We start from the raw sequence: 27,616 nt of genomic DNA on the forward strand, positions 1-27,616 counted from the left end.
GGCGGCATGGGGACAGCACGTCCCTCTGTCCTGGTTCATCATCCATTTACTGCTATCTTACAAAGCTGCACCTGAGGGGTCGCTTGCTCCAGGCCTCAGGGGTCCACCCTGACTCCATTATTGGTCAATTTACAGCTCTGGAATCACCAGTCTCTCTAGGCCCTCAAATCCCAGCCTTGGCATTTGTCAGCTGGGTGACTGGGTGTCCCTTAACCTCTCTGGACCTCAGTTCTCTCCTCTGTAAAACGGGGAGAACCTCAGAGTTATTGTGGATTGGGAATATGGACATAAAGATCAAGCCCTACTCAAGAAGTTCCTAGTAAGTGTGCGTCATTACCTTAAGGGCCCAGAGACAACAGGATGCTGAGGTTTGAAATCTATATAAACCAAAAACATTGTAGCTTAATTCGGGGCTTCCTTGGTAGCTCAGCTAGTAAAGAATCTGCCTGCAATGCAGGAGACCCTGGTTTGATTCCTGGGTTGGGAAGATCCCCTGGAGAAGGGGTAGGCTACCCACTCCAGTATTCTTGGGCTTCCCTGGTGGCTCAGCTGGTAAAGAATCCACCTGCAATGCAGGAAACCTGGGTTTGATCCCTGAGTTGGGAAGATCCCCTGCACAAGAGAAAGGCTACACACTCCAGTATTCTGGCCTGGAGAATTCCATGGACTGTATAGTCCATGGGGTTGCAAAGAGTTGGACATGACTGAGTCACTTTCATTTTCACTAACTTGGCTCAGACGGTAAAGAATCTGCCTGCAATGCACGAGATCCAGGTTCCATCCCTGGGTCGGGAAGATCCCCTGGAGAAGGAAGTGGCTACCCATTCCAGCATTCCTGCCTGGAGAATTCCATGGAGAGAGGAGCCTGACGGGCTACAGTCCATGGGGTAGCAAAGAGTCAGACACGACTGAGCAACTGACACTTCACTTCATTAGGTTTAGCTGAAATTAAAACATAACTGGGTGTCTTTTTCTGCCTGAATCTGGCAACCCTACCCTGATGGAGGCATCACAGACCTGGGAGCTGCCCTGTCCCCCAGCCCCACTATCTCCTCAACGCTTTAGTTCACTCTGACCAATAGACTTGCATGGAAAAATCCTTTCTCTCCTGCAGGTAGGGTCACAGGGACAGTCAGTCAGAACCCCCATTTCCTGGGACTTCCTTGGCAGTCCAGTGGTTAAGACTTTGCCTTCTAATGTAGGAGGTATGGGTTCAATTCCCTGGCTGGGGAGTTAAGATTCTATATGCCTGGAGGCCAAAAAGCCAAAACATAAGACAAAAACAATATTGTAACAAATTCAATAAAGACTTTGTAAAAGTCCACATTAAAAAAAAAACTTACAAAAAAAAAAAAAAAAAAAAAGAAACAAAACTCCCTTTTCTGCGCTGGTTTGAGTCCAATCCCAGATCCACTATGTACTTGCCTCAGGGTTTGGAGCGAGATCTTCCTCCCCCTTGATTCCCCTGCTGTACCCCTGATTTAACTACCTCATCCTTCGAGGACTGGCAATCCTCACCTCGCCAGCTATTAAAAGAAGTAGGGACACATGACTCGAACATCACAAGCAGTTGCAAGCACTTGACCTCGATCATTTCAATCAACCCCATCAACAACCCTACTGGTTCAGGTTGTAATTATTTAATTCCTCATCTTTTTCTGCTGAAGCCTCAGATGAGGAAACTGAAGCTTCGAGAAGGTGGGCATGCTGTTCCTGTCTCCCCAGGGGAGCCACAGGTCTCCCAGCGCCTCTACCACCCTCCCCCCCCCCCCCCCCGCCCCTTCCTGCCTCCCATCCTAGTTCTTCCCTTCGTCCTTTTGGCCTTGGGTGAGGGTTGAGCCAGAGCTCAGACACCAGGATGGGCTCCACAGCGCCGACTTCAGTCATTTCCAAATCCATCACAGGGAGGGACTTCCTTGTAGGAGCCAGTAGTTAACCCACCCCTTTTATTTCCTGTCTTATCCCCCAGATACCCTGCTGCGCATGGGTTATGAGAGTGGTCACAAGGCCGGCCACTTGGCAGCACAAGCCACGTATCCTGAACACCTGCCCGCACACTCCTGTTCCTGAGACCGGGTTTGGAGAAGCCCCAGTCTAGAACCAAGGTTCGAGTCACTGGGTTGGGTGAACCCCATTGCCGACCTAAGAGTTCCTGTGGTTTCTACAGCAGGCAAATGAACAGTAATTCTTGCAAGAAACAGTTTTCAGGTGTAAATAAATCGAGCATAAAGTTTTCCGGAGGGTGTGACACAACTGTTTCCTTTTCCCTGGTGCCAGCTCTTTCATGTGTAATTCCGTTAGAGCTGGTCATTGCGTTTGGTGGTGGGGGGGGCGGGGTTCGGTCCCAGACTAGCATCACAAAGGCTGGAGTGTCCTGACCTCAGGCTGGTGGGACTGGGGGCGGTGTCTGTCCCAGCTCTGTTCTCTAGGATGGGACAGGGTTGCAGCCTCTCTGCTGGCTTTCATAAGGCCAACCGGATGCCAGGATCCTCTATGTGGCAACCAAGATGCTCTGAAGACAAACGAGGTCACGCTTTGAGGTCACTTATGCAAACACACACAAAACACTAGCCCACTGTACGTGACTAGGTGTGTTTGCCCAACCTCATAAAGGAGGTAGAATCTACTGGGGTAGGCTTGGAGGTCAAGGGTGAAACCTTGATCTTCACAACTTATCATTCTACCCAGAAGTGCTACCCAGGTCTAGAGATCTACAAACCCGGCAAGACATATTTACTTGTAGCAGAAGTCTGTAAGGGCTTCTGGAAGCATGGCCCACCCAGGCTCCAGGCTGTTTATCTACCATCTATTGAAACTAGGTAGGGAGCCAGCCAAGGGTGAGGCCGGCGGGGCTCCTGCTCTCTGCCTCCTTGCAGACTCCGGACATCTCTGCCAGCCTGGTTGGTAACTTCGGACACAGCCCTTCTGGGGCTTCAGAAGCCATGCTTCCCAAAGCGAGGGATCACAAAGTTCTTCACTTCAGACACAGGAGGCACTTGGGTGTTTGGGGGCCTCTTCCAACCCAGAGAGGTCCCCCCCACCTGCTCCGTGAAGCCCCAGGTGTGTTACCTGAAGGGGAAGGCCTCTGGCATGGGGCTTAAGAGAGTGCAGGCATCAGCTGTGGGCGCTCAGGCCCCGAGTCCGGGGAGCAGGTGCTGTGCTGCATCCCCTTCTACTGCGTCTGTCTTAACCAGGTGTTCTGGGAGCTCAAGAGAGAAGGCAGGCCAACCCTCATGAGCAAGTATTTACCAAGCCCCCAGCATGGTGCCCGGCATGGGCACCTAGGAGACAGTGGACTGCTGTGCATGCGATGCCTTCATAACATGCCCGGGCAGCAGGAGACAGCCGAGTGCCACTGAAGTCCTCAAATACAAACTTGACTTTTAAACTTTTTTGTTTTTTTAAATCCAGGATCGAGACCACAGACAATTTATTATGTAAGACATGGGGTGAAGAATGATCAAGGAAAAGTTATGGCTGTGAGTGACATGGAATTAGATGAAAAGGCTCAAGTTTGCTGAAGAGAGTTTTAAATTTGGCTTTTGCTCTTGGAAACGTCAAAATAATCATAAGAAGCACTTATGCCTTACAGAGCAAATAATCCACAGAGTGTCATTTTCATTTTGCAAACAGGGACACAATAGCAGTCAAAGAGAAGCCTAAACACCCGGAGAGTTAACATACAGGTTCGATAAGATATAACAAGGGATTTTTAGCATGCTGGTGGGTTGTTAAATCAAATCCATACTGAACCCTGTGACCTACTGGAGGTTCTAAGTGGAACCTGGGGAAAGCAGCCTTTTCATACAAAACAACAACAACGACAGAAAAGAAAACCCAGGCTCTGCTGGGCGTCTATAATACTCATTTGCAGTAAGGCTTTCAAGATACATGAATTTTTATAGCATTTGTATTTTAAGGATTTAGGGCAAATACATTTTTTTTCCTACTTGATAAAAAGAAAATTAGTACTTAAAAGGTTCAAAAATATATCAATTGAGTGATTTTTTTTTTTACATAAATAAATTATATTGATTTTTAGGATTTAACAGCTGAAAAAACCCTTTCTGCTTCCACTGGAGGCAAAACTGAACAAAATGTTAGTTAAATAGAGAGAGCAGCATTTCTAAGAAATCTGTTGTCAGCATTAGAGACCACCTATGCAACAAAGATGTCATTAAATAGAATCGGTTCAATTACTGGATCCTTTCTTCTTATGGAATCGGTTTACAGAATTTCTGATTTATAACTGATTCATTAAAACTGGGACTCCACTTTTTAAAAATAAAGCTTTTTTTTTTTCCGGTCATGATTTAACAGACTTCTTTGAGATGCTCATTTTAACATTTACATAATTTATAATCCCAAATGTATAAAAGACAATGACAAAAGCATCATAAATAAATAATGCAAACTGAAATAGTTATGTCGAACTTTTGGACCTTCTGATAAATTATAGCAAAACTGTTACAGAAAAAGTAAAAAAAAAAAAATACAGTAAATTGTTGACAACAAAATGTGAAACCGGTACTAGTAACGCTTCCAACATTTCCAACGGTCCTGCACAACCCTGTGGCCCGCTGGGGACTGAGCCACGAGCTTCTTTCAAGTCTCAGAGTGTGAACTGTGGATGGAGAGTGAGACCATCAGAAGGGAAGGACCGCATGGTGGGGGGGTGAAGGAAGGCAGGGCGGGAGCGGGCAGGGTGGGGGCGGGCTGCCCGGAGAGCCGGGCAGCTGAGGAAGAAGGGGGAATGTTAAGCTTGCCAACAGTCTCCACTAACTTGATGATCTGAGATCTGGGTCCGACTGTAAAATATAAACTGAAAAATCCGGAGAGAAGGAAAAAAACTTCTCACAGTTGCACTCTTTATTAAGAGGTGGAACGCACGTAGGTTTGACAACCTCGAACCCCTGGCTAGTGTCAAAGAGTGTTGGGGGACTTTTCTTGCAGGCTCCAGAAAGAGCCTGGGTCCTGGCGAAGGGAATCACAAAATAAGAGTCCAGGAGGCTCCAGCAGGGGCCAGAGGGGTTCCTAAGAGGCCTGAGTAGGGGCAGAGCTGGTCATGTGCTTTAGGCCGTGGGCAGTCGTGCTCCCCATCCCACCCCACTGTTGGCAACAGCCCGCGGTGTGTCCAGCTTGTTCGTACTGGGAATCCCCTTTTAACTCGGGAGGAGAGGGATGTGTGCATGTATAGAAATGATGCCTGGTCACTAAGTCTTCTTGCTGCAGGTTGCCTGAAAACCCAGAGTGGGGGGAAGTCGTGTTACTACCAGTAAGGTTTGTTTTAGAAAGAAATGGATATGTGTGGTTTCAACCATTAGTTAGATACTTCTGCCTAACCTACTCGTTTAGTAATCGTGATAAAACTGGGAAATATTTTAACTAAAAAATACGCACCAGCATTTCCTTTCTCTGTGCTTTTTTTTTTTGGTTCCCTGTTACCCTTCTTCCCATTCGGCACAGCTCACGGAAAAAAAAAAAAAGAGAGCTGCTCTCTGCCTCGGCCCTGCACTGGTCAGTCCCTAGCTGAGCTTTCTTTTGCCATTTTTTTTTTTTCCTCTTCGAATAAGTGGGAAACTTGGAAGAGAAGGGGGCAGGGTGTGTCCCCACGTCTGCACTAACTACGATCGCTGGAATGGACGACTGGATAACGGAGTGAGGGGTTCTGCACCTCCTATACTAGGTCAACGACACGGAGCTGATGACGTGGCAAGACCCTGTGACTGACTATTAACATCTGTTACCATAGTTCTCAGACAGGAAATCAGGGAGGTAATAGTACTCATGGAAACACAGGTTCTTATGACGGTGAAGTGAGGGGAAGTAACAAACCTTTATGGGATAAGAAACTTACAAGTCACAATCATTTTCTTCGATGAAAAAGTTCTAATTGGTGTCACCGAGACAGTCCTGGGGGCCCCCTTCCCGGGCCTGTGCCGCATGTTCTGTATCGGGGGGTGCGGGAGCCCTGGGTTCTGGGCAGCTCTGTTCGCTGCCCGGTTCCCTCTCTGGCCCAGGCACAGGCTCTGGGTTGGGGTTCGGGGCCTCCCCCTTGGTTTTCTTCCGCTTCCTCCTCTGGCTCTCCAGACCTGCTGCTTCGGAGTGTCTGGCCTGCTGCATGGCTGGCAGCGCCATGCCCATGCCAGGGGAGAGGAACATGGAAGGGTAGATGAGTCCGGGGGAAACGCCTGGGATGAGGAACGGGTTAAACGCCACGGGGCTGCTTGTAGTTATTGCGGGCTCGGGCTGGTCGGAGGAAAAGGGGCTAGGGCCGGGCTTGTCTTCGGCTGACGGGTCCGTTTTGACGTCGTGGCTGCCGGGCTGGTCCGCAGTCTTTTCAGCCGCCGATGCGCCGCCCTTGGTTGTGCTTGACAGGGGCGCTGGCACGGCCGAGGCGCAGGTGGTGGCCATGGGGGCGTTGAGGAGCCCCCCGACCCCAAACATCTGGGGCACGGCGGCCATGCCTGGCAGCACCATGGGCAGCATGCTCAGCGTGCTCTTGACCTCCTCGCCTGGGGGCATCGCCGCGAAGCCGGCCGGGAACCCCACGAGCCCCGTGAGGGGGATGCCCGGTACGTTTCTCATGTTCTGCAACCCGACCAGGTCCATCCCGGCAATCAGGCCGTTCATGAACAGCGGCCCCATCCCGGAGGGGGTGTCCGCCACTAGGGCCGGGTTCTTCAGCAGCTCGCTCCGTGGCCGCCTGCCCCTGCGGCGGGGGCCCGTGTCTCGGAGAACGGGCTCGGGCAGGGTGTGATTGAACTTGTTTTCTGGGAGAAACCCCTGAAAAAGGACAGAGAGACATGAGATGCTTCAGGCGATGGATGGCAGGGGGGAGCAGCTCGGGGCTCTGCAGTGGTCTTTCCTGCCTGCCCGCCCACCAGGAGCTGCACAGCTCTGCGCCCCGAGGACCTTCCATTTGAGGCGGACAGCCTGAAAGTGCTGAGCAGTTTCTGACACGCTCACGCCCAGGGCCCTGCGGAGAGGCTGTTGGAGACCTGGGAGCTGGGGCCAGCCAGGGACCTCAGGTCTTAGCCCAGAGTGTTTTTACTGAGGGATAACCAATATGATAGCAGTTTCACGTGTAAAATATAAAACCAACAAGAAAGGACTTCATGAGTTTGCATGTGGTCCCTGCGCAGGGCCACGCTTGACTTCCCGGCTTCATCTGATCTTAGTGTGTGTGCAGCTGAAGCCAGTGGTCGAGACCTGTGGCTGTGACCCCCTTGGCTAGACCCCCCACGTTCGCCTCTCTCCTGACACAGGAAGGGTTTTAACTGAAGCCAGAGCTGAGCCGGAGGATGGGGTTTGGGAGCAGGAAGACCTGAAGCTCCGTTCTGATCTGCAGGTGCCCCCGGCTGTGGGTGAGAAAGGACAAGGGTACCCAAGTCGGATCCTTAGGAGATGCCACAGGTCTCTGCTCAACGGGTGGCCACGGGCACAGGCTGGTGGGTGACACCGGTCAAGCTCTCAGCGAGCACACGCCTGCGGCAGCTCCGAAATGGGGAGTGGGGGGGAGGGGGGTCTCAGCAGAGGGACACTGGCCGTCGGAGGGGCAGACGAAGTGGGCGGCGATGACAGGAGCCAAGCAGAGCTACTGCCCGTGTCGGGCCGTGCGCACCCGGCTCCACGTGCCGGCTCTCAAATCGTCATCACACCCACCCTACCAGTCGGCACTATCGTCACAGCCGTTTCACAAGGAGTTCAGAGATTCACACACGTGTGAAAAAAGTGCACTCAAATGTTCCCAGGTCCCCGGAAATAATGTTATTCCTGAGGTCATGTATTTGTCCTTCAATTTCCCTAAGAATATCATAGAAAAATCAAGTCGTCATGGGCAAAGAGCTCTATGACAGTCACCTTTGTGTGAGGAGAAAACCTCTCAGCCAGCCTTGTCTTAGGAAAGCAGACGAGGAAGAGACCTCTGGAGCCGTCAGTTCAGTCCCCTTTCTTCCTCACCAACGGAGGAGGGGCGGGATGTGCCCTGGAGCGCAGCTAGGCCATGACAGAGGGCCCAGACCTCGCAGCCCACCTGTCTGCTCCTGCGCGGGGCCAGACCCCTGCACCCATGAGCTGGCCTGTCCTGAAGGATGGGGCAGCCGCGGCCCGGCCATGGGATGGCCCACCTGTCTGCCCCGGTGCAGGGCTGGCTCCCTGCATGCATGAGCCGGCTGCGGGAACGAGGCCTGGGGGAGCAGTTCTGCCTGGTTCCTGCTTCTAAAGCAAGAGGGTCGGATGCCAGGGCTGGGGCCGGGCTGAAAGAAGCGTTTCTCACCACTCTCTCTGGAGCCCATTAGCACAGATCGCCTCCCTCTGGAACCCAGGGCCCAGCCACGGGGACCAGCACTCAGCCACGAGGCCTCCCGAGCCTTCCTCCCTGTTACCGAGAGCCAGGGGAAAGGCCCAGGTGCACCTTCTCCTTTTGTGCCCTCAAATGCCCCCACCCTCCCTCTCCCCATCACCCTCAGCAGGAGGGCCTGAGCCGTCTCACAAGTCTGTCGGAAGAAAAGAAACCCCGAGTTTGCTGAGTGAGGCCTCCAGCTTCTTTTGAACAATCTGCTACCTATCTACACAGCAGGTATCTGGTAACACGCTATGAGGCCATCGGGCACTGGAGAGATGACTTTGGGCGGCCTGCACCCTGCAGGACCTGTGGGCCCTGTGGCCCGGCCCCCCAAGTTCAAGTCACACTCCTCAGGCGTCAGGATGTCCCCGCCCTCGCTGGAAACCTCTGGGGCACACCACGCTGGGCTCTCAGGACAGAGAAACTGCCCAGGAGGCCAGGCTGGCCGCCTGCACCCTTTAGACGGGGGAGCAGCAGCAGAAAGGCCCTGGGGTGAGAACAGGGCTTCATCCCCCTGCAGAGCACGCAGCAGGAGGGCAGAGGAAAGGGGCTCCACGTCTTCCTACGGGTGGGCGCGTCATCCCGCCCCTGGCTGCCCACCCGGGGCACGTGCCCCTCCCAGCAGCGTGGGGACCACACACGGCGGCCAAGCCGGGCTTTGGCAGCTCTCCCTCCTGGTAATTATACCCTGGGAACAGGCCTGCTTCCTCTTCCAGGGGAGGCTGGGGGGAGGGCAAGGCGAGGGGAGACTCCGAGGGGCAGACGCCAGGCGACGGGTCTGCTCCTCCCGATGATGGCACGCGTATGTGCCCTCAAGACCTCACTCTAAACCAACACAAGGCAGCGTTTACCCCACAGCCTGTGTGTCCTGGCTCTAACACTCAAGTCCTGGGTAAAGACAAAGGAGGAGGTGATGGCCAAAACTGCCTCGCTCTTCCCAGGAAGGTGAGTCAATTCAGCTAACATGCCCTGAGTGGTGAGAAACCTTACCCCCAAATGCAGCAGGTGGATCCTGGTTTAAAAATTCTAAAAACAAAACACAAAATCTAGCTTGGAAAGACACTTCTGGGAGAGCTGGGGAAATCTGAATATGGGCGAGCTACAACATGTAACTGACATGAGAGGTAGTGGTGACAGATACATGGGAACACGTTCCCAGGAGACACACGTTAAGTGTTTATTTAGGGGTGATATGTCATCTCGAGGGCTTCCCAGGTGGCTCAGTGGGTAAAGAATTCGCCTGCAGTTCAGGAGATGCGAGTTTGATCCCAGGGTCGGGAAGATCCCCTGGAGGAGGAAATGGCAACCCACTCCAGTATTCCTGCCTGGGAAACCCCATGGACAGAGGAGCCTGGGGGGCTACGGTCCACGGGGGTCGCAAAGAGTCAGACTCAAATGAAGCGACTCAGCACACTCAGCAAGCACGTAGTCTCCGCAATTTACTGTCAAATGGCTCAGGAAGAAACGAGCAAAACCACCCCACCCACTGCATACGGGTAGGTGAAACAAACTTCACCCTGCATGTGAAATGTATGAGGCATATGTGTGCGTACACGTCATAATGAGCGACCGCTATGTGCCGGGCGGGCATTCTCAGAGCTGAGTCCACCTGCACGGTGCTGTTGGTGGAGCTGGCAGCCGAGCCCCAGCACACACAAGGCAGGAGGGGCTGGAGGCAGGGAGAAGCTCCTTGCGGGATTTGGATATTTCTAGAAGAAACGGGAAGGTCTCTAAGGGACGGACAAGGAGTGTCACACACCCAGAGGCTCCGGCCCCAGAGGGGTCCTCCGAGCAGCCCCGAGGGCCAGGCGAACCCTGCCTCCAGTCCGGGCCTTACTGCAGGCAGGGGACCCCAAGGCGGGGCCTGTGTTTACTTAACAAAGGAGGGAAAGCGCATCTCTGGCAGGAGGCTGACTTGTGACGACAGCTCGGAAATGAGTGTTCTGGCAGGAGATGGGCGTCGGCTGGGCTGTGATGAATGTTAACTCCCAAAGAACGTCTGAGAAACTGAGGTGTGAAGAAAGAAATGAGGAGGTCAAGGGGGGAGCCATGTCTCTCAACCAAGAGCTCAGAGACCCCACCAAGCGAGGGTTGGGGGTGGTCTCTCATGACAAAAGGAGAGCTCGGGGAGGCCGAGGGCGGGGCTGGAGAAACAGTGAGAGGAAGGACGTGGGATCAGCCTGGCCAGTAGGCAGTCGTTTGTCGAGCTGCTAGGAGTGACCCTCTGGGCCATCAAATCACAAACGCGCTTCCTAACAACATTAACAAGGAGGAAATGACTAGGGTGGGTGGTCTCTGGGAACTAAACACAGAAATGGTATCCTGGAAATCCCTCAGAGGAGGAGAGCTGTAGATGACTGAGCACCAAAGGAAGGCGTTCAGGAGCACCCGTGAGTTCAGAGGACAACCTATGAGGGCAGAGCCCCAGAGGACCCTCAGAAGCACCCTATTTGGGCAGAACTCACTTTGAGAAGCATGTTTGAGTATCATCTGCCCAAGCTTAACACGCTTTCAGGCTGAAATGCTACCGCCCCCTAGAGGTTGCGAGTCTTCTAGCCCAAATTTGTACTCATTTGTAAACTATAATTAACTCGGATTCGTTCTAGTGCAAGTATCTGCAGATGCCTTTGAAGTCTCTTCCAGGCTCATGATTCTATAATAGGAAAAGGGCAGTGTGTGGAGTCAGCTGTTTCTCATTGCCAGCGAGGACGGACGAGGAGGGGGTGTCTTAAATGGTAGCCGGAAAAACTTAAGGCTGGAAAATGAAAATTTCTAAAAAAGAAGTTTTGTTAAAACATTGGATAACAGACTCCTGATAAGACTTAAAAGGTATTTTCCCTGAACTCTCCAAAATGGGGGGAATCACGCCTTGGGAGTTGTTTCAGTACAAAACTTAACCCCAAAGTTTTGGAGGGGAAGGTTGAAAACAAATGACCACGGAAGACATGCTGCTGGTGAGAACACCCCAACACCAGCTGTCCCTGCTCATCAAGCCCCTGGGCGGACCCTGGTCCTTCTGCTAAGGCCGCCTGGCTGCCCCTTCTCAGTTGAAGTGTCCTCTCCGGGTCTGCGGGACCGGGCTCCACTGGGACGTCCTGTTCCTTACCCTCAGGCCTGGCTCCTTGGGGACAGCAGGAACCCTCTCTTCCCCACTCAGGGAGGTGACGTCTAACATTCCAGGCTCCTTACAGCGTGGCCTCCTCTGCTTTGGTTTGTCTGAAAAATTCTAGGAGGTAAATGGAAACCAGCGTTAGAGAATGCTCTGGCCACAGGGTCTCCTGATGCGGGTGGTGCTGCTCAGATGGTCGTGCGGTTTCCTCACTCACGGCCCTCTGCACAGGACCTGTCAGGTCAGCGCTGCAGGAACAGCCGCGGGGCCCCACCGAGGCGCTCTCCTTGAAGCCACTGCGTGCCTGCAGTGAAGCTGCAAGGTGGGCCTCCTGTGGGGGGCCCGCTGGCCCTCCAGGCTCCCAGGGCACTGCTTCACCCCTGCCCCTGCCTCTCCGAACTGTTTTCTCAGGCTTTCTCTTCGCTGCTCCCAGCCTGGCGGGCTGTGTGTCTCTGGAGGGTGTGTGTCTGTGAACGCATCCTCCTCCTTCCTGCGAGCTTTCGAGTGCCTCCCCTTGCTAACCAGAGGTAGCCAGCACAGCGCGGGTGGTGGTGGGGTGTTGGTGCTGGGGCGCCCTCTCCTCTGGACGCCTGCTCTGAAGGACCAAGAGCAGAGGAGTAAGAGGGCTTGATGAGCTGCCCCTGGGCAGGGACTGAAACTAACCCGTCACCTCAGAGTGGAGACGCGGTGACTTGAGAAGAATGCCGGGAGCATTTCTGTGAAGGGGAGCAGTGCTTACGCAACCTAAAGAATGCCCTGTGAGCTCACAAATGTGGTGACCCACGGGGAAGGGAGGGCTGAGCGGAGGCTCGCTGTCCTGGTAAGAGGTCACACACGTCGACCTTCTGGCCTGGTGTTCTGACGTGGGCTGGGATTTCTGTTACCAGAAGACGTAACCAGACTTTAAACTCCCCTGCTTCCACCCCTTCCAGTGACGTTCTCGGAGGACACAGACCTCCCTTGGGCTCCCCAGCCCTCCTGGGCCCCCTCTGCGTCTCCGTGTCAGAGGGAACGCACGCTCACCGCGCCGAAGCCTGGGACCTCGAGGGAGCAGTCGGCCTGCTGCCGCAGCCAGTCCAACAGGCTCTTGCTGGGAATGGCTTTCTCGGCCGGGCTGCTGGCGGCCGGGGTCGGCTCCGGGGTCGAAGTGGCGGGCACCGGCCCTTCAGGAGGGTGTGGGGTGCTCAGGGGAGCCTGTCCTGGGTCTTCGTGGACTTCCTGGATGGAGGGAAGACGAGGATGTGCCCTTCACCATGACAGAATGAAAACTGGTTTCTTAAAGGTGGTTCTTCCCACCAGAACAGGACCGCCCGTGCCCAACCGCTGATCCCTGCCACGAGTTCCTGACGTGGCAGGAGACCCCTCCATCCGACTGCTCTCCTCCCCACTTGGCTTCGTGGTGACCTATGTGCCATCCTACCTGCTCAGGCTCCCTCCTGCCATCTTCATCACCAGCATGGACTGTCCCCGTGACACTGGTCACCGCACTTTGCTCCCCCATGGCACTTGTCACAGGTTTTCACGTAACAGAGAGTGCCACCCTGCAATCGACTCACCTGGTTCTCCCTCTGCATATGTACCTGCCCGTGTCCCCAGTGCCTGTATGGGGTCTACTAATAACATATATCTGTGCTAAATGTCTCCATGATAAGATCTTCAAAATACTCTGAAGCCAAGAAAAAAATACTTCACGTACTCCACTGGAATTCTATGATCACGACAGGGAAAACTAGGGCTTTGCGCCGCTGAAAAACAAGACCACCTTCTTAAAGACACTGGGGAACTGGGAAGGGAAAGAATCTGCCATTTCAGCTTCCCAAATAATAGAGAAAATCAAAGAGAAAGACATCTACCGAACAATACAGCAGGGCTCCCTGGCTGTAGAGGACCAAGTCACTGGTTTGGTTCCCTGGTTTGCCACTTACTACCTGTATAGCTTGGGCAAATCATTCAATGCTTTTAAGTCTCAGTTAGCTCATTTCCAAAACGGAACAGTAACCACACCTTCACAGTGTTGCTGTGGACATCATACAGGGCAATCATGTAAAACCCTCAGCGCAGTGCCTGCCAGAGGCACTCAACACTCGTCACTATTATTCCTTTTCAAGTAGTAAGAAAGCAAGAAATGCTGGTTCCTGCTTCAGAGCCTGAAGTCCAATAAATGGGACAAATCAAAAACACAAAAAGAGAAGTCGGTGGGCTCTGACACAGTAAGCAAAGTCAGAGGGGATCTCTTGGGCACTTTTCTGTTTCTGACAAGGATTTCTACGTGACCTCGGCAAAACCTCGCAGTGACCCTCAGTGGCAGAAGCTGCAGCCCTCAGTTTAGAGAGGGGCAGAGCAGGGCTCGATGATGAGCCCAAGGTCACCCAGCAGGTCAAGCAGCAGCCGGGCCAGGACCGATGTTCAGGACGTCCTGACCCCCAAGTCCCTGCTCCTGGAAAGCCCGCTGCTGCAGACCCAGCCCTACTCCTGCTTCACTCGTTTGATCCCCAGGGGCTCCGAGGCCCTGGAGGCTGGGCTGCTTCTCTGTGAAATGGGGAGACCTCCCGACTCTGCCTTCAGGATGCAGGCAGGTTAAGAGCCCTCGATGGACTAATATGTATTTCTAGAAACGACTGAGGACAACTGATGACAAGAGGGAACAAGCAGGACAGCTGAAACAGGGAAAAAGGTCCATAAATCAAAAGCTGTTGTGTCTGAGGAAGAACGGTCTGCTGCTCAGTGTACAGAGGTCAAATGTGCACCTCATATACCCACCAAGATGCCCGCCTGCAGGGTCTGCTCCTTCAGGAAGATGAGGTCCACCCCTCCGTCAACATGTTTCCGCCTTCCTCTCCGCCTCCTGGAGGCAGCGTCGTCTCTCCTGAGGCTTCCGTTGACGATCTGTCCAGTCACTGGGTGGATCAGGCCAGCTTGCAGGATGCCCGACAAGTCCATGCCAAGGGCTCCTTGCAGTGAACCGATAGCCCCCATCTTGGGGGTGCTGGCGCCCACTGGGAAAGGGGATGTGGCCCCCGGGGACCCCTCCGACGGGCAGGAGAGGTCTATGGCTGACTCTCCATGCCATCCGTTGAGGACGATGGGGGGGTGCCCGTGGGGGGCCGGGAACTGCTCCAGGCTCCGAGTCTTCGCATCCCTCTCTACCTCGAACTCGTAAGGACGCCTGTGCTTCTGTTCATCCTTTGTGAAAACCGGAGCCAAGAAGCTCTCCTGCAAACACACAGACGTGGCAAGAGAGGTCTGAATGCCACCTCTGTGGCTCAATGCCGGCTCTGTCTCCGCCCCAATTTCCTTGGGACTAGTAATCACCTTCTTGGAACTTCTTTCAACTCAAGCCTTCTCAAACTTCAGTATCTACTCGCCTGGATAGCTTGTTAAAATGCAGATTCCACTTCAGTGGGCCTGGGCTTCTGCATTTCCAACAAGTTCCCAGGTGCTGTGAAAGCTCCCAGTCCACGAACTACACTTGCAATTGCCAAGATCATAGTTTAGGGAATCTCTAACTCAGCTGTACATCAGAATCAACTGGGCGGTTAAAAAATTTAAAAAAAAGCCAATACCAAGTCTGCACCCTGGACCAATCCAACCAGAACCTGGAGCGTCTCAAGGACCCCAGTGGAGTTCAATGTGCAGCTAAGAGCTAGTGTGTTAACTACCTACCTTAAACTTGAGTCCTTGAGTTTTCACTTGCGTTTACAAACCTCAAATAAAACTCATTCCACTACTGACGTCCCCCATTTCTTTTTAAAAAATATTTTAAAAATTTATGCATTTATTTGGTTGTGTCGGGTCTTAGCTGTGGCTCTCAGGATCTTTTTTTGTGGCACACGGGCTCGCCAGCCATGGAACGTGGGCTTAGTTGCTCTGCAGTATGTGGGATCTTAATGCCCTGGCCAGAGATCAAACCTGAATCCTCTGCTTTACAAGGCAGATTCTTAACCGATGGACCACCAGGGAAGTGCCTGACTTCCTTCATTTCTATTGGCTGCTACCGTTCCCAGTCCTCATGTATTCACCCCTCCCTTTCCTCATATAGTCATCTGTCATCAAGCCATGTCCGTTAACTCCCTCCATTTCTTTGGATCCACTCCTGCCACTAAGCTGGTCGAGAACTTACCTTGTCCTCAAGTGCCCATCTGCCTCCCCACCCCAGAGGTATGCCCCTTCCTGCCCCCATCGCCCACAAACCAGCACACCACTCCCATTGAGCTGCAAACCCACTTTCATCACGCACTTCCCCGCTCCAAGATTCGAATGAATCACTCGATCAAGAAGTGCAAAGTGTCGTCCTCCTTTGTTTCAAGGTCAGACACAGCATTCTCAGGGGCTCACCTTCTGCATCTGGGCCACCAATGCTGCACCATTGCTGAAGCCATGCTCCGATGCCTCTGGCTCCGAGAGGCCGCTTCGGGGACCAGCGCTGCCGGTTAACAACGGGGTGGGCAGTGCGCCCGCCGGCTCGTACTGCTGGCTGGAGGGCCACTTCCCCTTTAACACCACGTGACAGATGTTATCTAGGCGGTTGATTATCACGCGATCCTATAAGAAAGCACACAAGCTCTGAGGAGGAAGTACTAAGTTAACCAAGTTTACAAAGTCCCTTGAAATCAAGCGGCACGTTTTCTGACCAGAAGGAGTTGATTAGAAGGCGGTGCACACAAAGGGACTCACTTTTTGAGTCTTAAAAGAAATGGCGCAGTCTGGACAGTGAAGATGAAAAGCTGCAGTACTGTAAATAATGAAGATGCGCTGAACACTTTGGTCTTACGGTCTAATTGTGGTCCTGATACCTTTAAAGTCATGTAATGAATATCTTTTAAAGATATTAAACATTTGTCTGAGTTGGTGACTCAGAAAGATTCTAAAAGGTTTAATATAAAGGATTCAAAAGCTGAGGATGCTCTGAGTGGGGCATGCAAGCTCTGGGAGGTACCTTTGGCCACTCGGAGAATGAATAGAGAGTTTTTTCCTGGAGCAGCTGAGCAATGGTGGGAGCCCGCGCCTCTTGCAGGTCGTCCCCGAGGTCTCCCGCGATGCCTGAGGTCGAGCTCTTGCTCTCCTCCTCAGAGTACTTCTCTGGATAATCTGGGAAGAGAGGTTTTTTTTTTTTTTTAAAGAAAAATGAGACAGGTAGTTGGAAGACTGGAGTGATCTGAAAGATCAGGACATCTGAGCGTTTTTTTGTTTTTTGGCCGCACTGGATGGGGGACCTGAGTTTCCCAACCAGGGATCGGACCCACGCCCCCCACCCCCTGAATTGGAAAGGTGGAGTCTTAACCACTGGACTGCCAGGGAAGTCCCTCTTATTCTTAAAACACTGGCCTACTGTATGCTTATTTATTTTAAACTGATTAATTACCTTGTCTTCTATTTCCAGAAGCACTCTATCAGTTAAGCCATAAAGCCACATCCTGCTCCAAGGCTACCCAAGCGGGTCATCTGATAAGAGTCTGCATCGGTAACCAACAACACTGGATGACCACAAAGGCTTCCCCACTTGGTGCGGGTGAGAGGGAAGTGAACACTGTGCTTTGATACAGTGGCAGGGACGGTGTGGGAGATAGAACATGGCAAGAGGCTGAGATTAATGAGGGAGGAGGAAAAGTCCTGAAACTTACAACAAAGGTAAACAGACCTGATTTATGCTAAAAAATGATGCAAAGACACCTAGGACATTCAACATCACTGACAGGAAGAAATGGAAATGTGACTCATTCTTTCGGTCTTCAGTGATAAACGTTTATTATCAGCTGTGAAATGGATCTTCAGCCATCATCCGCTTCACAGTGCTGACAGGAGACGAACTGAGTGTAGGAAAAGCTGTGGGCCTCTTCTGCAGCGAGATGACGGGGCGTCCACCCTCCGCAGTGTGGAGGTCTCACTGCTGACTGTGCACCAAGTCCCCCACGGGGCCGCAGGGACCCCTCCCCGGGAGCAGCACCTCACCAGGCCAGGGGATTCGAGGATAAACAGCACAGTGTGGCGGCTCTGGCCTTCTAGGCTCTTAACAGCTCCACGAGGGGCAGGCAGCAGGGAAAAACACTAATAATAAACGAGCAGTTTCAGTTATAAACCATGGTGAGGACCATAAAGGGAAAGAAACAAGGTGCCTCGATAGGGAAGAAGGAGGAAAACACCTGCTGGCAGAAGGGAAGGCTGGGAGAGGGGGCCTCTCAGACGAGAGACCACCCAGGAAGAGGCAGCAGTGGGGGAAGGGTGCGCACGACTTGCTGAGGAACAAGGTCGGGGGGCCAAGTATATACAAAGATAGGGGGGTGGTGGTGGAGGTGGGGGCAGCCATCACCATCATGCTGAGCTCTATGGGCTGGGACAGAAAATCCAAATTATTCTAGGTCCAATGGGGGCACATCCCTGCCACGTTTTCAGCAGAGAAGGTGAATTTAAATTTTGAGAAAAGAACACAATGCTGCGTGAGAAGGAGTCAGGAAAGAAGAGGCTGGTCCCCCAGCTAGGCCAGAGACTGCTCCTTCGGGCACAGAGTCCCAGGCTGAAAGACAGGGAGGGCCCTCTTGGCCCCCACCGAGCCCACACCCCGGGTATGGAGGAACCCTTCTGGGGTCTGCCAAAGCTTCTTCAAAGCACTGGAGCAAGGGACTCCCCACCGCTGAGCATGCGGGATGCTCATCAGAGCTTATCAAGTTCACTGCTGCCTCCTAGCCCAGCACAGCCCGGCCCCACGGCCAGCAGAGGACCGAGCACCTCCTCTAACCCATCGCTGCTGGACTGCATGTGTTCCCAGGACTGAGTAGTTGGTGATTTCCCCCATGACAGAGTTCAAAGAGCAAGGTGTACATATAGCCCCGAGTGTGGCAGGGACCCTTTGTGGCCTGGGGCGAGGAGGGTGGGCAGGTCAGGGCTGTCTCCTCCTGGGGCGGCTGAGGCCACAGGGGTGATGCTGCTCCTTGCGGTCCAGCATCTCTGGCCTCAGCCCGGCTAGTGGACACACTTTAACTTGGGTTCAGAACCCTTCCCAAGAGAGTCAGCAATCACAAGGCAGAAGCCACAGGTGGGAGCTCAGAAATAAAAAGGAAGTCGGACAGCCCGGGGAGCAGAGCAGGGTCTGCTCTCTCTTTCCCACTTTAGAGCAGCGGTACCCAACATTTTTGGTGCCAGGGACCAGTTTCGTGGAGGACAAATTTCTCTAGTGACCTGGCGGTTGGGATGGGTGGAGGATGTTAATGCAAGCGATGGGGGTGGGGGTGGGGACGCTTGTAAAATACAGATGAAGCTTTGCTCGCCCACTGCTCGCCTCTGGCTGTGTGGCCTGCGGAACCTTAGCTTTGGAAGAAGTCACTGTTCCATGTGGGAGGGGCTGGCCCGCCTGAATCCCTGTGTAATAAAACACATGGGCCCTGGCACCAGGCCAGCCACCAACAGGGTACTCTTTGTTTTTTTGTTTTTTTTCTGACAAGGATAAATAAGAACTATCTTTTGTTCACCCTAATACACCCTCTTGGGTTTGAAGACATAAAAACGACAGTGAAAAAGTTAAAAACCATTTGTTGTTGATCAGGATCTCTAATCACTATATTCATATCCACGTAAAGCATATGCAGATCTCAGGTCACCTAGGTTCTTAACATTTTCAAATCCTTTCCTTACCTAAGATTTCCCTATTTCAGAAGATCAAACCTCTTTGCCTTTTTGTTGAGTTCCATGGAATTTGGTTATTCTTTTTTTTTTTTTACTTAAAAAACTATTTATTTATTTGGCTGCATTGGGTCTTAGCTGTGATACTCGAGATCTTTAGTTGCAGCATGTGGGATCTAGTTCCCTCACCAGGGATCGAACCAGAGCCCCATGCATCTAGAGCATGGAGTGTTGGCCACTGAACCACCAAGGAAGTTCCCTAATTTGGTTATTCTTATTTCTGTTGAGTTACTCAAAGGAATCTCAATACAATGCACTGACATTACAACACAGGGTTTTGACAATTAAGTAAATAAATGGGACGATCTTTGTCAACCTTACTAAGTGTTAGTTACGCACTTGTGTCTGACTCTTGGGACCCAATGGGCTGTAGCCTGCCAGGCTCCTCTGTCCATGGAATTTCCAGGCAAGAATACTGGAGTAGGTTACCATTCCCTTCTCCAGAGGATCTTCCTGACCTAAGGATTGAACCCAGGTCTCCTGCACTGAGGGCTGATTCTTTTTTACTGTCTGAGCCAACAGGGAAGCCCAACCTTACTAAAAAGTTAAGTGAAAGTTGCTCAGTAGTGTCAGACTCTGCAATCCCATGGACTATACAGTTCACGGAATTCTCCAGGCCAGAATACTGGAGTGGGTAGCCTTTCCCTTCTCCAGGGGATCTTCCCAACTCAGGGATTGAATCTAGGTCTCCTGCATTGCAGGTGGATTCTTTACCGAGCTGAGCCACCAGGGAAGCCCAAGAATACTGGAGTGGGTAGCCTATCCCTTCTCCAGGGGATCTTCCCGACCCAGGAATCGAACCGGGGTCTCCTGCATTGCAGGCAGATTCTTTACCAGCTGAGCTACCAGGGAAGCCCAACCTTACTAAAGATCACAGTTATTTTTGTGGAGTTCCTGAAAAATGACCCGCATCTCTGTTAAACTGTAGGTTCCTGGCGTTCCCTGGCTGTTCTACTTCACCCAGTTTCAGCACCCTACCTGGTAGAAGAACAAATTCTTTCCCCTCGACATCCTATACGGCATCTCACATATACCGGCACACAGCCCCTGCCCAGACCACGCAGCTGATGCAGCCAAGGTGCTACAGTCATCCTTAGCTTTCTGGAATGATCAGATGTAAGCTACTCTGCCTCATTTTCAGAATAAGCCCTGTAGCCTTCGCGTCTAAACCTACGGTGGGTGTAAGAGATCAGTTTCAGAAGCAGTAGAACTCTCACCAGTCCCCACGCACTCGCCCTCCCCAGCCTGGGAGAACTGGTTCATCCAAGACACAAGGTCCCACACACGATACCTTGACTCTGGCAGTTCCCGTCTTTATCGAACTCCTCTTTACTCTCATAATCCATGTCTTCCGGCTTGAGCTCACTCCCTTCAGGATACAGAGGGAGACCTTGGTTCCCTTCTGTGCTCTCTTTCCAGGGTTCCTTCAGAAGTTCCTGCTTCACTTGGAACAGCTCAGGTGGGACAGCAGTGGGCTCACCCCTCATTGTGACATTATTGGCTTTGCTTATGAAGGGGTCTGGGGGGTAAGCCTGGGGTTTCTCCACTTCAAACTCGTCCTTCTCGAGGCCATGCGCCCACCTCTCCACGTGTTTGCAGTGACACTGACAGGCTGCAGGAAGGAAAGGGCCCTGAGGTCCAAGAGGCTGGCTTCTGGCCTCCGTGCTCCCTTTCTTGGCTTCCTCTGTGAGGAAGCCGGCCAGGCTCTGCTCCCCTGCCATGCGGGTGGTGGGCTCGCTGAGAGGCGACGCTGCCAGCCTTTCCTGCCTGCCTGCGGCCAGCTCAAGGCTTTCCTCCTCATTTTCGTCCTCGTCGTCCTCCTCGTCGCTGTGGTTCGGACCCAAAACCAATTTGCTTTCTAAGCTTTTGCTTTCTAGTAAGTCGATTAGCTGCTGGTCAGATGACATGTTTCTTCTGGAGTCGCAGACACTCAGGTTGCACATGTCGACGAACCCGCTCTCATTCCCTGGGTCCAAAGAAGGGGAGGCGAAGCAGTTGGAGCCCAGCCGCCCAATGCTTTCAGGTCTTGGCCCGGCCTCGCTGCAGCTGAGTTCCCCTTCCTTTGAAAGAGACATCAACAGGTGTTTCTCGTTTTTAATGTTCATCTGAGCTACTCCTGCTTCTAAAGTTTCCATAAAAGAGGAATCTGAGGCTATTTTTGCCTCGTGGCCCCGGGGCTGGCAGTCCCCGTCTCTGCCTGCGGAGATGGCCGCGGTGTCTTGCCTGGACTCAGTACTGGCACCTGGGCTGCCCTGAAAAGGGCCTGTCTCCTGGCTTAGCGCCTTCTTTCCGTACATCATGCTCTCCAAGGACCCAGGCAGCAGACTCTCGTCATGGGTGAGGGAAAGGACATCCTGAGTTTTAGAGATGAAGCTTTCACAGGTCATGTCAGATAAGCTGCCCCTGGGTGGACCAAGGTGATCGTCTCTACCTTCGATTTTCACGAGGTTCTCGGGTTCGTTTTCAAGGGACTCGGAAGTCCGGCTCATGTGCGTATAGGCCAGAGACTCATACAGTTTGGAGTTGGTCTGGTAGAGGCAACAGAGACTCTCTGGGGCCTGGGGGTCGGGTCTTTTGTGCTGGGCGTAGTTCCTGTAGGCGTCCAGGAAGGAAAGCTGGGGGTCGGTCATGACGTAGTAGTCGGTGCGGTTCAGGCCGTGCTTGGCGGTGCCGATCAGCAGGTCGCGGTCGTGCTTCCCGCACTCCCACCAGACGGGCAGGTAGAGGCTGGGCCTGCAGAGTTGCAGGCGCTCATGCAGCTGAGGACACGTGAGCACCTGCTCCCGGACCTTCCGCAGCAGCTCGATGCGGTACAGCGTTCTCGCGGCCCGCTCTTCCGTGATGGGCTCCACGTAGATGCTGGGATCCAGGGGGCCTGCGAGGGAGAACACAGAGTCCGTCACTTAAGCCCACCTGAGCCCCTGCATCCTTGATCTCACAGTTTGACCACCTGACCACCTGGCCCTGAGCAAGGCAGGGCCTTAGTGGCCCCTCAAAGATGAAAAGCTAAAACAGGAGGGAAAGATTTTATGAAACTTGGACAGACCCGCTGAGGGTAAAAGGAGAGCATGAACACTCCAGTTCTGGAAATATTACTTCCTGATCAGTAAGCCTGTACTAAGGGCCTTCTCACTAGATACTTTACGGATGCTGTTTAGATCCCACAAAACCTCTAGCTACACCAGCATCCCTGTGTGAGGATGAGGAAAGAGGATCAGACAAGCCGACTTGCTCAAGGTGTCCAAACCAGAATGCCAGTCTAGGTCTTGTCACGTGACTCTGAGATCCAGTCTACGTAGCTCCCTGGTTTTACTGAAAACTGCCAGACTGTGCCACCAGGGGGGCAAAAGGTGGGGTGTTGGAACATGCTGCCGCCTGTCAGCCCAGAACCCACGCTGAGTAGGCTCGACGTTTGTTTCCGCTTTTTCTAGAATGTAGTACTATGGTCCAGAGTGAGTGAATCCATTACAATGAGACTGAAGAGAGGCCAGGGGGAAAGCTGGCGCAAATTCCCACTAGGAAGAAATTTCTCAGACGGGGCCTCTTCTGGAGCACAGGAAGTTTAAATGACAGGCCCATATTTTCCGTGGCTACAAGTCAACACACGAGAAAACATTTAAGATTTAGTCTAAGTGAAGTGCAGAGCTCACAGCAGGATAAATTTCTATGAGGCTGAAAAAAGAAAACAGTTCTGTGGCATTTTAATCTGAATTTCAATTTTTGGTGGAGTTACATCATTTTGGGAGAGAGATTTTATTTTATGAGGGTGGGCTCAATTCGAAGTGTGTGGGTTTGGGAAAACCCACTTGTTTTTATCTGAATTCTCCATGCAGTCTGTCTATAGCTAAAACTAAAGCAACTCTGTACCTTGAAAATAAGCTTTTACCCTCTCTGTCCCCCTGGGGAGAGAGTAACAGAGCATCCTCACCACTGTCCTTCCAGGCCGGCAGACGACAGACGCTGCGGCACATGGACACGAAGCTATAGAAATAGTGCTCCAGGCTCTCGTCCGACTTCTTGTCCAGACGGGAAATGACGCGAAACTGCGTCCAGTCAAAGGTTTTCTTCTCTTGATCGTAAACGACACCAAAGGAAGACACTGTTCTGTAGAAGTCGGCTTGCTCCCTCCTCGTCCACCTAGAGACAGAATCAGAAAGGAGAGGGAGCGGTTTTCCCTTGTGGCTTTTTTTTTGTTGAAAAAAGCTTAAAACAACTACTTGCTGAGTGCCTAGTTGGAGAGTCTGTGAGGTTCACAGAGCAGGCAGAGCGTATCTATTTTATTGTTTATTTTTATTTAAGTTGGGAGGAGTCACTTATAACAATAACAGCCCATCAGCCTACCACCACCTGCAAATCATGTGTGCATGCTTGTTATCTTTTGACTTACCAGTTTCAGAAATTACCCAGTTCATTTCCTCTTGTGGGAGATGAAGATTTTAATATAAAAATACTCTGTAGCCTTAAATATTCTGCCCATGACAACAGAGAATCATAGAATCCTGGAGGATTATACAAGGATTCTATTAGAATCATAGAATCCTGGAGGGATCTTTTGGACCATTAAATTCACTTCCTTCATTTTACAGATGGAGAAGCTGGTGTGGAGAGAGGCGGGGGTCTCCCCTGGTCACACACCTCCCTGACTTTCATCTCACACGGGCTTTCTTCCTGGTCTTAATGTAAGTAGATGGGTGATCTTTCCTAGGACACAAAGGCTCTCTAGATTTTATACCCTGCAGGACTAAAATAATGACTTAAGGGAAATGGATTATTATTTCCCACAACACTCTTTACCAGGAGCTCTTGTACATGGTACTTGCTATCTCCGGAGGGACTCAGCTAGGAGTGGGGTGAGGGGTCAGTGGAGGAGTGAGAATAAGCGGGGAGGGGGCTCTGGTTCCCTCTTTGGAGCCAAGTCAGAGAACTTTTCTCCTTGAATTACCAAATTTCATAAAGCCAGGAATATAGAGAAGTAATTGAACTCACTATGTGGTATTTCAATTCACTGGACATTACAGTAAAAGGATGGCTATATAGAAACTCAATCCTAAAGGAAATCAGTCCTGAATATTCATTGGAAGGACTTATGCTGAAGCTGAAACTCCAACATGTTGTTCACATGATGCGAAGAGCCAATTCGTTAGAAAAGACTCTGATGTTGGGAAAGATTGAAGGCAGGAGAAGAAAGGGACAACAGAGGATGAGACGGTTGGATGGCATCACAGACTTGATGGACATGAGTTTGAGCAAGCTCCCGGAGTAGGTGATGGACAGGGAAGCCTGGTGTGCTGCAGTCCATGGGGTTGCAAAGACGCAGACACAACTGAGCAACTGGACTGAACTGACTCAAAGAACGTGAGCTTCACTAACCCGTTCTCGTGGCCTCATCCCCAGTCTGTGCTGACCTTCGGCTGCCATTTTTAGCTTAATTCTTAGATGTGCAAGTACCTCCTTCCTTCCTTCAGGGCTGGCATTTTATGGTAGTCATTGCTCTCAAAGGCTTGATAAGGACTGTTGGCTACAACAAGGCCACTTCAATGCGTGCTATTCATTTTGCTGCTAAAAGAATATGACCTGATGCATATGTTTAAATCACATCCCCAGAGACTGGGGTCCTGTTCACGCAAGTCTGGGAATTGTGAGGAGAGGGTGTCCTAGATCTCACTGGACTCCTGGGCCAGCATGACACCACCACTGAGGTTGGATTTAATGGCCTCTAGAGACGGCTTGACTCCACACGAGAACATCAGACATACCTGCCCTCCAGCTATCAGTGTTTCCCTGGTCACCTTGACCCAGGGGGCAGCTCAGCATGCCCTCTTTTACCTCTTTTGGGCTTCCTTGTTGATGAGCTCCATCTCTGAGGACCTCCGGAACATCTCTTCCTGGACCCAGTAGCCCTGGTTTCCTAGTCCCAGGACTTCAGGCCGGCAGAGCTCCTTGCGGTTACAGCGCTGGTAAATGGTGACCAAGCGTCGGAGACGAGCAGTGAGTGCGGATGAAACCGGCCAGGGCGATTTGTCTGGGTCGGAGCCATCCTGGGCTTCAAACATCAGTGAGGATATTAGTATTTATAGACAGAATTAAGACTATGGAGAGTGGGTTTTTTGGTGGTGGCTGTTGTTTCCCTTCGTTTAAAGAAAACTAAAGTGGACTCTGTAACTTAATGGAAGTAGCTGATACCTAACAGCTTGGGAGCAAGGCACAGCTGGAAAGGCTGCAATGGTACTGCAGAAACAGCTCTGGGTGTGGTGGGCTCTGTTCTCTCTCAGATACAGTGTGCCTGTTTGTCGGGGCAGAATGGACTCGAGGGTCTTGCTCTAAGGTATGGGAGACCTTCTCTCTCTAGAACTATGGGTTTTTGCGTGGCTAGGCTTTCTAAGGACCAAAGCCTGCATTAAGTCTGGATTCAGAAAAATAATCAAAAAGACAAACCAAATACTTCTAACTTTTCTCAAAAGAGAAAAAAAAAAAAGAAAATCAATGAAATCATGATTTCTTTTCATCCTCAAAATCCATCCTGACTTTCATTTCACTGCCAGGCAGAGGAAGCTGGCCGGAGTCACATTAAAGCTCCATGTGCGACTCCAGCAGAGTTTGGTGAAGGTCAACTTTAGTGGCTTTTAAAAACAACCTCCTTAAAAAAAACAGCATTTTAAAAAAAATTACGCATGAACTCCAGGATAACTACAAATGGAGATCTTATTTCTCTTTGCCTTCAGAAGGACACAGTCTCACCTGCCCGGGTGTCATCCTTCTTTTCAGCAAAAAGGCCATCACCTCCATCACTGGAACTCTCCTAGGGATAAATGAAGTTGAGTCATCAGCAAAACTGCAGCTCAGACACCCAGTCCCCGTACAGAAGGAGTAAAGATGCACAGGCAACATCTCCTGACCAAGAACATCTCAAAGATCAAGACGGTCCCTGATGAATAAAGCTTAACTTATGCACAGTCTTCAAAGAGCCAGAAAGCAGTTTATTTAAAATAAGCATTGTTTTCCCCCTGGAATTCTGTGGAATGATTCTGCCTGTAGAGAGAATGAGATTGAAGAATGATGAACTGGCACGCTCCCCCTGGCAACTACATTTTACATGCACTATTTTAATTGTGAACTTAAATATTTGCTTTATCGTTGTCGCATGCAATCTAATACTGTCATTTCATAAAACATGTGCCTGCGTCGTTGGATTTTTGCTGTGGGAAAGTGTCACGCTCATGTTCATTATGCTGCATGTACTTTACAGCAATCGACACTATTTTCCTAAAACATGACTGCTCCAGACGGGAGACCTGATGGTGCAAAACTCCAGGAATTTAAAATTAAAATAGCAATCTGAAGCTCAGAAGCTGAAGTGATATCACAGGCACGGAGCTTATCCAAGTCAGAGTATATGTCAAGCTGGCTCTAATGGATTCCTCTCCAAAGGCTTGCTTGGTCTCAGGAAATGAACTTCAAAGGCTCCTCACACACAAGGGATGTGGGAGTTTGGGGAAGGGCAAAGAGCTAGTGCTATTCTTCAACTAGATTCCGTTTTTAACACAAAAATTTATTTATTTATTTTTTTAATGAAGTGGACTTAACATAATAGTATTATATTAGTTTCAGGTGTACAACATAGTGATTTGATATCTCCATATGTTATGAAATGATCCCCACCGTGGGTGTATCTGTCACCACAAAGAGTTTTTCCAATATTCCTGACTATGTTCCTCATGTGGTAGGTTCCCCCTATTCACACCCCCATGACTTATTATTTTATAAATGGAAGTTGATGCCGCTTAATCTCCTTCACGTAGTTCACCCATTTTTTCCCACCTAACATACAGTGCTTCTGACGAGTATCTTAAGACCTGACCGATAGGTGAGAATCAGCCCAGGATTCATGACTGCCGCCAAGAGTGAGCACAGGGCCAGATCAGAAGAAGGTTTAGCAATCCACAGCCTGTCGATGGTTTTTGTGTGGCCCTTGAGTTAAGAATGGGGTTTACATTGGAGGAGGAGGAAGGGAGAGGGGAGGAGGAGGAGAAGAAAGAGGCAAAGAAGGAGATGTGATGGAAGACTCTTCTGGCCCCCAGGCCTAAGATATTTACTGTCTGGTCCTTTACAGAAAACTGGGACCCATAGCCCAGGAGAGCCGTAACCTCGGGTCAGGAGGGATGGACAGATACTGACGACTGACGATACTTAAAATCCAAACCTCTCTCCTGGGCCCTTAATACCATGGAAGGACCCGAAAGATAAAACCTTGAGAAGGCAGAGGAGCAGGGGTTCATTTTCTTGCTGGCATAGTGATAACTGCTGACGTTACCGAGAACTACGTGTCACTGTGCAAAACCCTTTACATGGCTTCTCTCCTTTAGTCATCAGAACTGCCTCCCCAGGTAGAAAGAAAGTATTAGTATCCTCATTTTACAGATGCAGAAAACAAGTTCGAGGAAGTTCTGTAAGTTGCCAAGGTCACATGGATACCAAAGGGCAGAGCT

General features: G+C 51.3%; 1 protein-coding gene across 5 annotated transcripts in view; it reads right to left on the bottom strand.

The window, feature by feature from the left end:
* Positions 1–3,892: 3,892 nt before the first annotated feature.
* The window catches only part of CHD6 (chromodomain helicase DNA binding protein 6), a 193,015-nt gene continuing 169,291 nt past the window's right edge, over positions 3,893–27,616 (bottom strand). For 4 of the 5 annotated variants that reach the window (XM_061127304.1, XM_061127305.1, XM_061127306.1 and 1 more), the window contains 10 exons: positions 25,869–25,929; positions 24,957–25,173; positions 23,059–23,267; positions 20,422–22,005; positions 16,393–16,544; positions 15,792–15,998; positions 14,217–14,669; positions 12,480–12,674; positions 11,454–11,573; positions 3,893–6,786 (listed from right to left, as the gene is read on the bottom strand). In XM_061127304.1, the coding sequence (XP_060983287.1) occupies positions 5,890–6,786; positions 11,454–11,573; positions 12,480–12,674; positions 14,217–14,669; positions 15,792–15,998; positions 16,393–16,544; positions 20,422–22,005; positions 23,059–23,267; positions 24,957–25,173; positions 25,869–25,929 (4,095 nt within the window). In that variant the 3' untranslated portion in view covers positions 3,893–5,889. Of the gene's footprint in view, positions 6,787–9,769; positions 10,355–11,453; positions 11,574–12,479; positions 12,675–14,216; positions 14,670–15,791; positions 15,999–16,392; positions 16,545–20,421; positions 22,006–23,058; positions 23,268–24,956; positions 25,174–25,868; positions 25,930–27,616 lie in introns of those variants that run through there. The other variant, XM_061127308.1, reaches the window with a different exon arrangement.

Source organism: Dama dama, chromosome 23, assembly GCF_033118175.1.
Source record: "Dama dama isolate Ldn47 chromosome 23, ASM3311817v1, whole genome shotgun sequence".
Classification (NCBI taxonomy): Eukaryota; Metazoa; Chordata; class Mammalia; order Artiodactyla; family Cervidae; genus Dama; species Dama dama.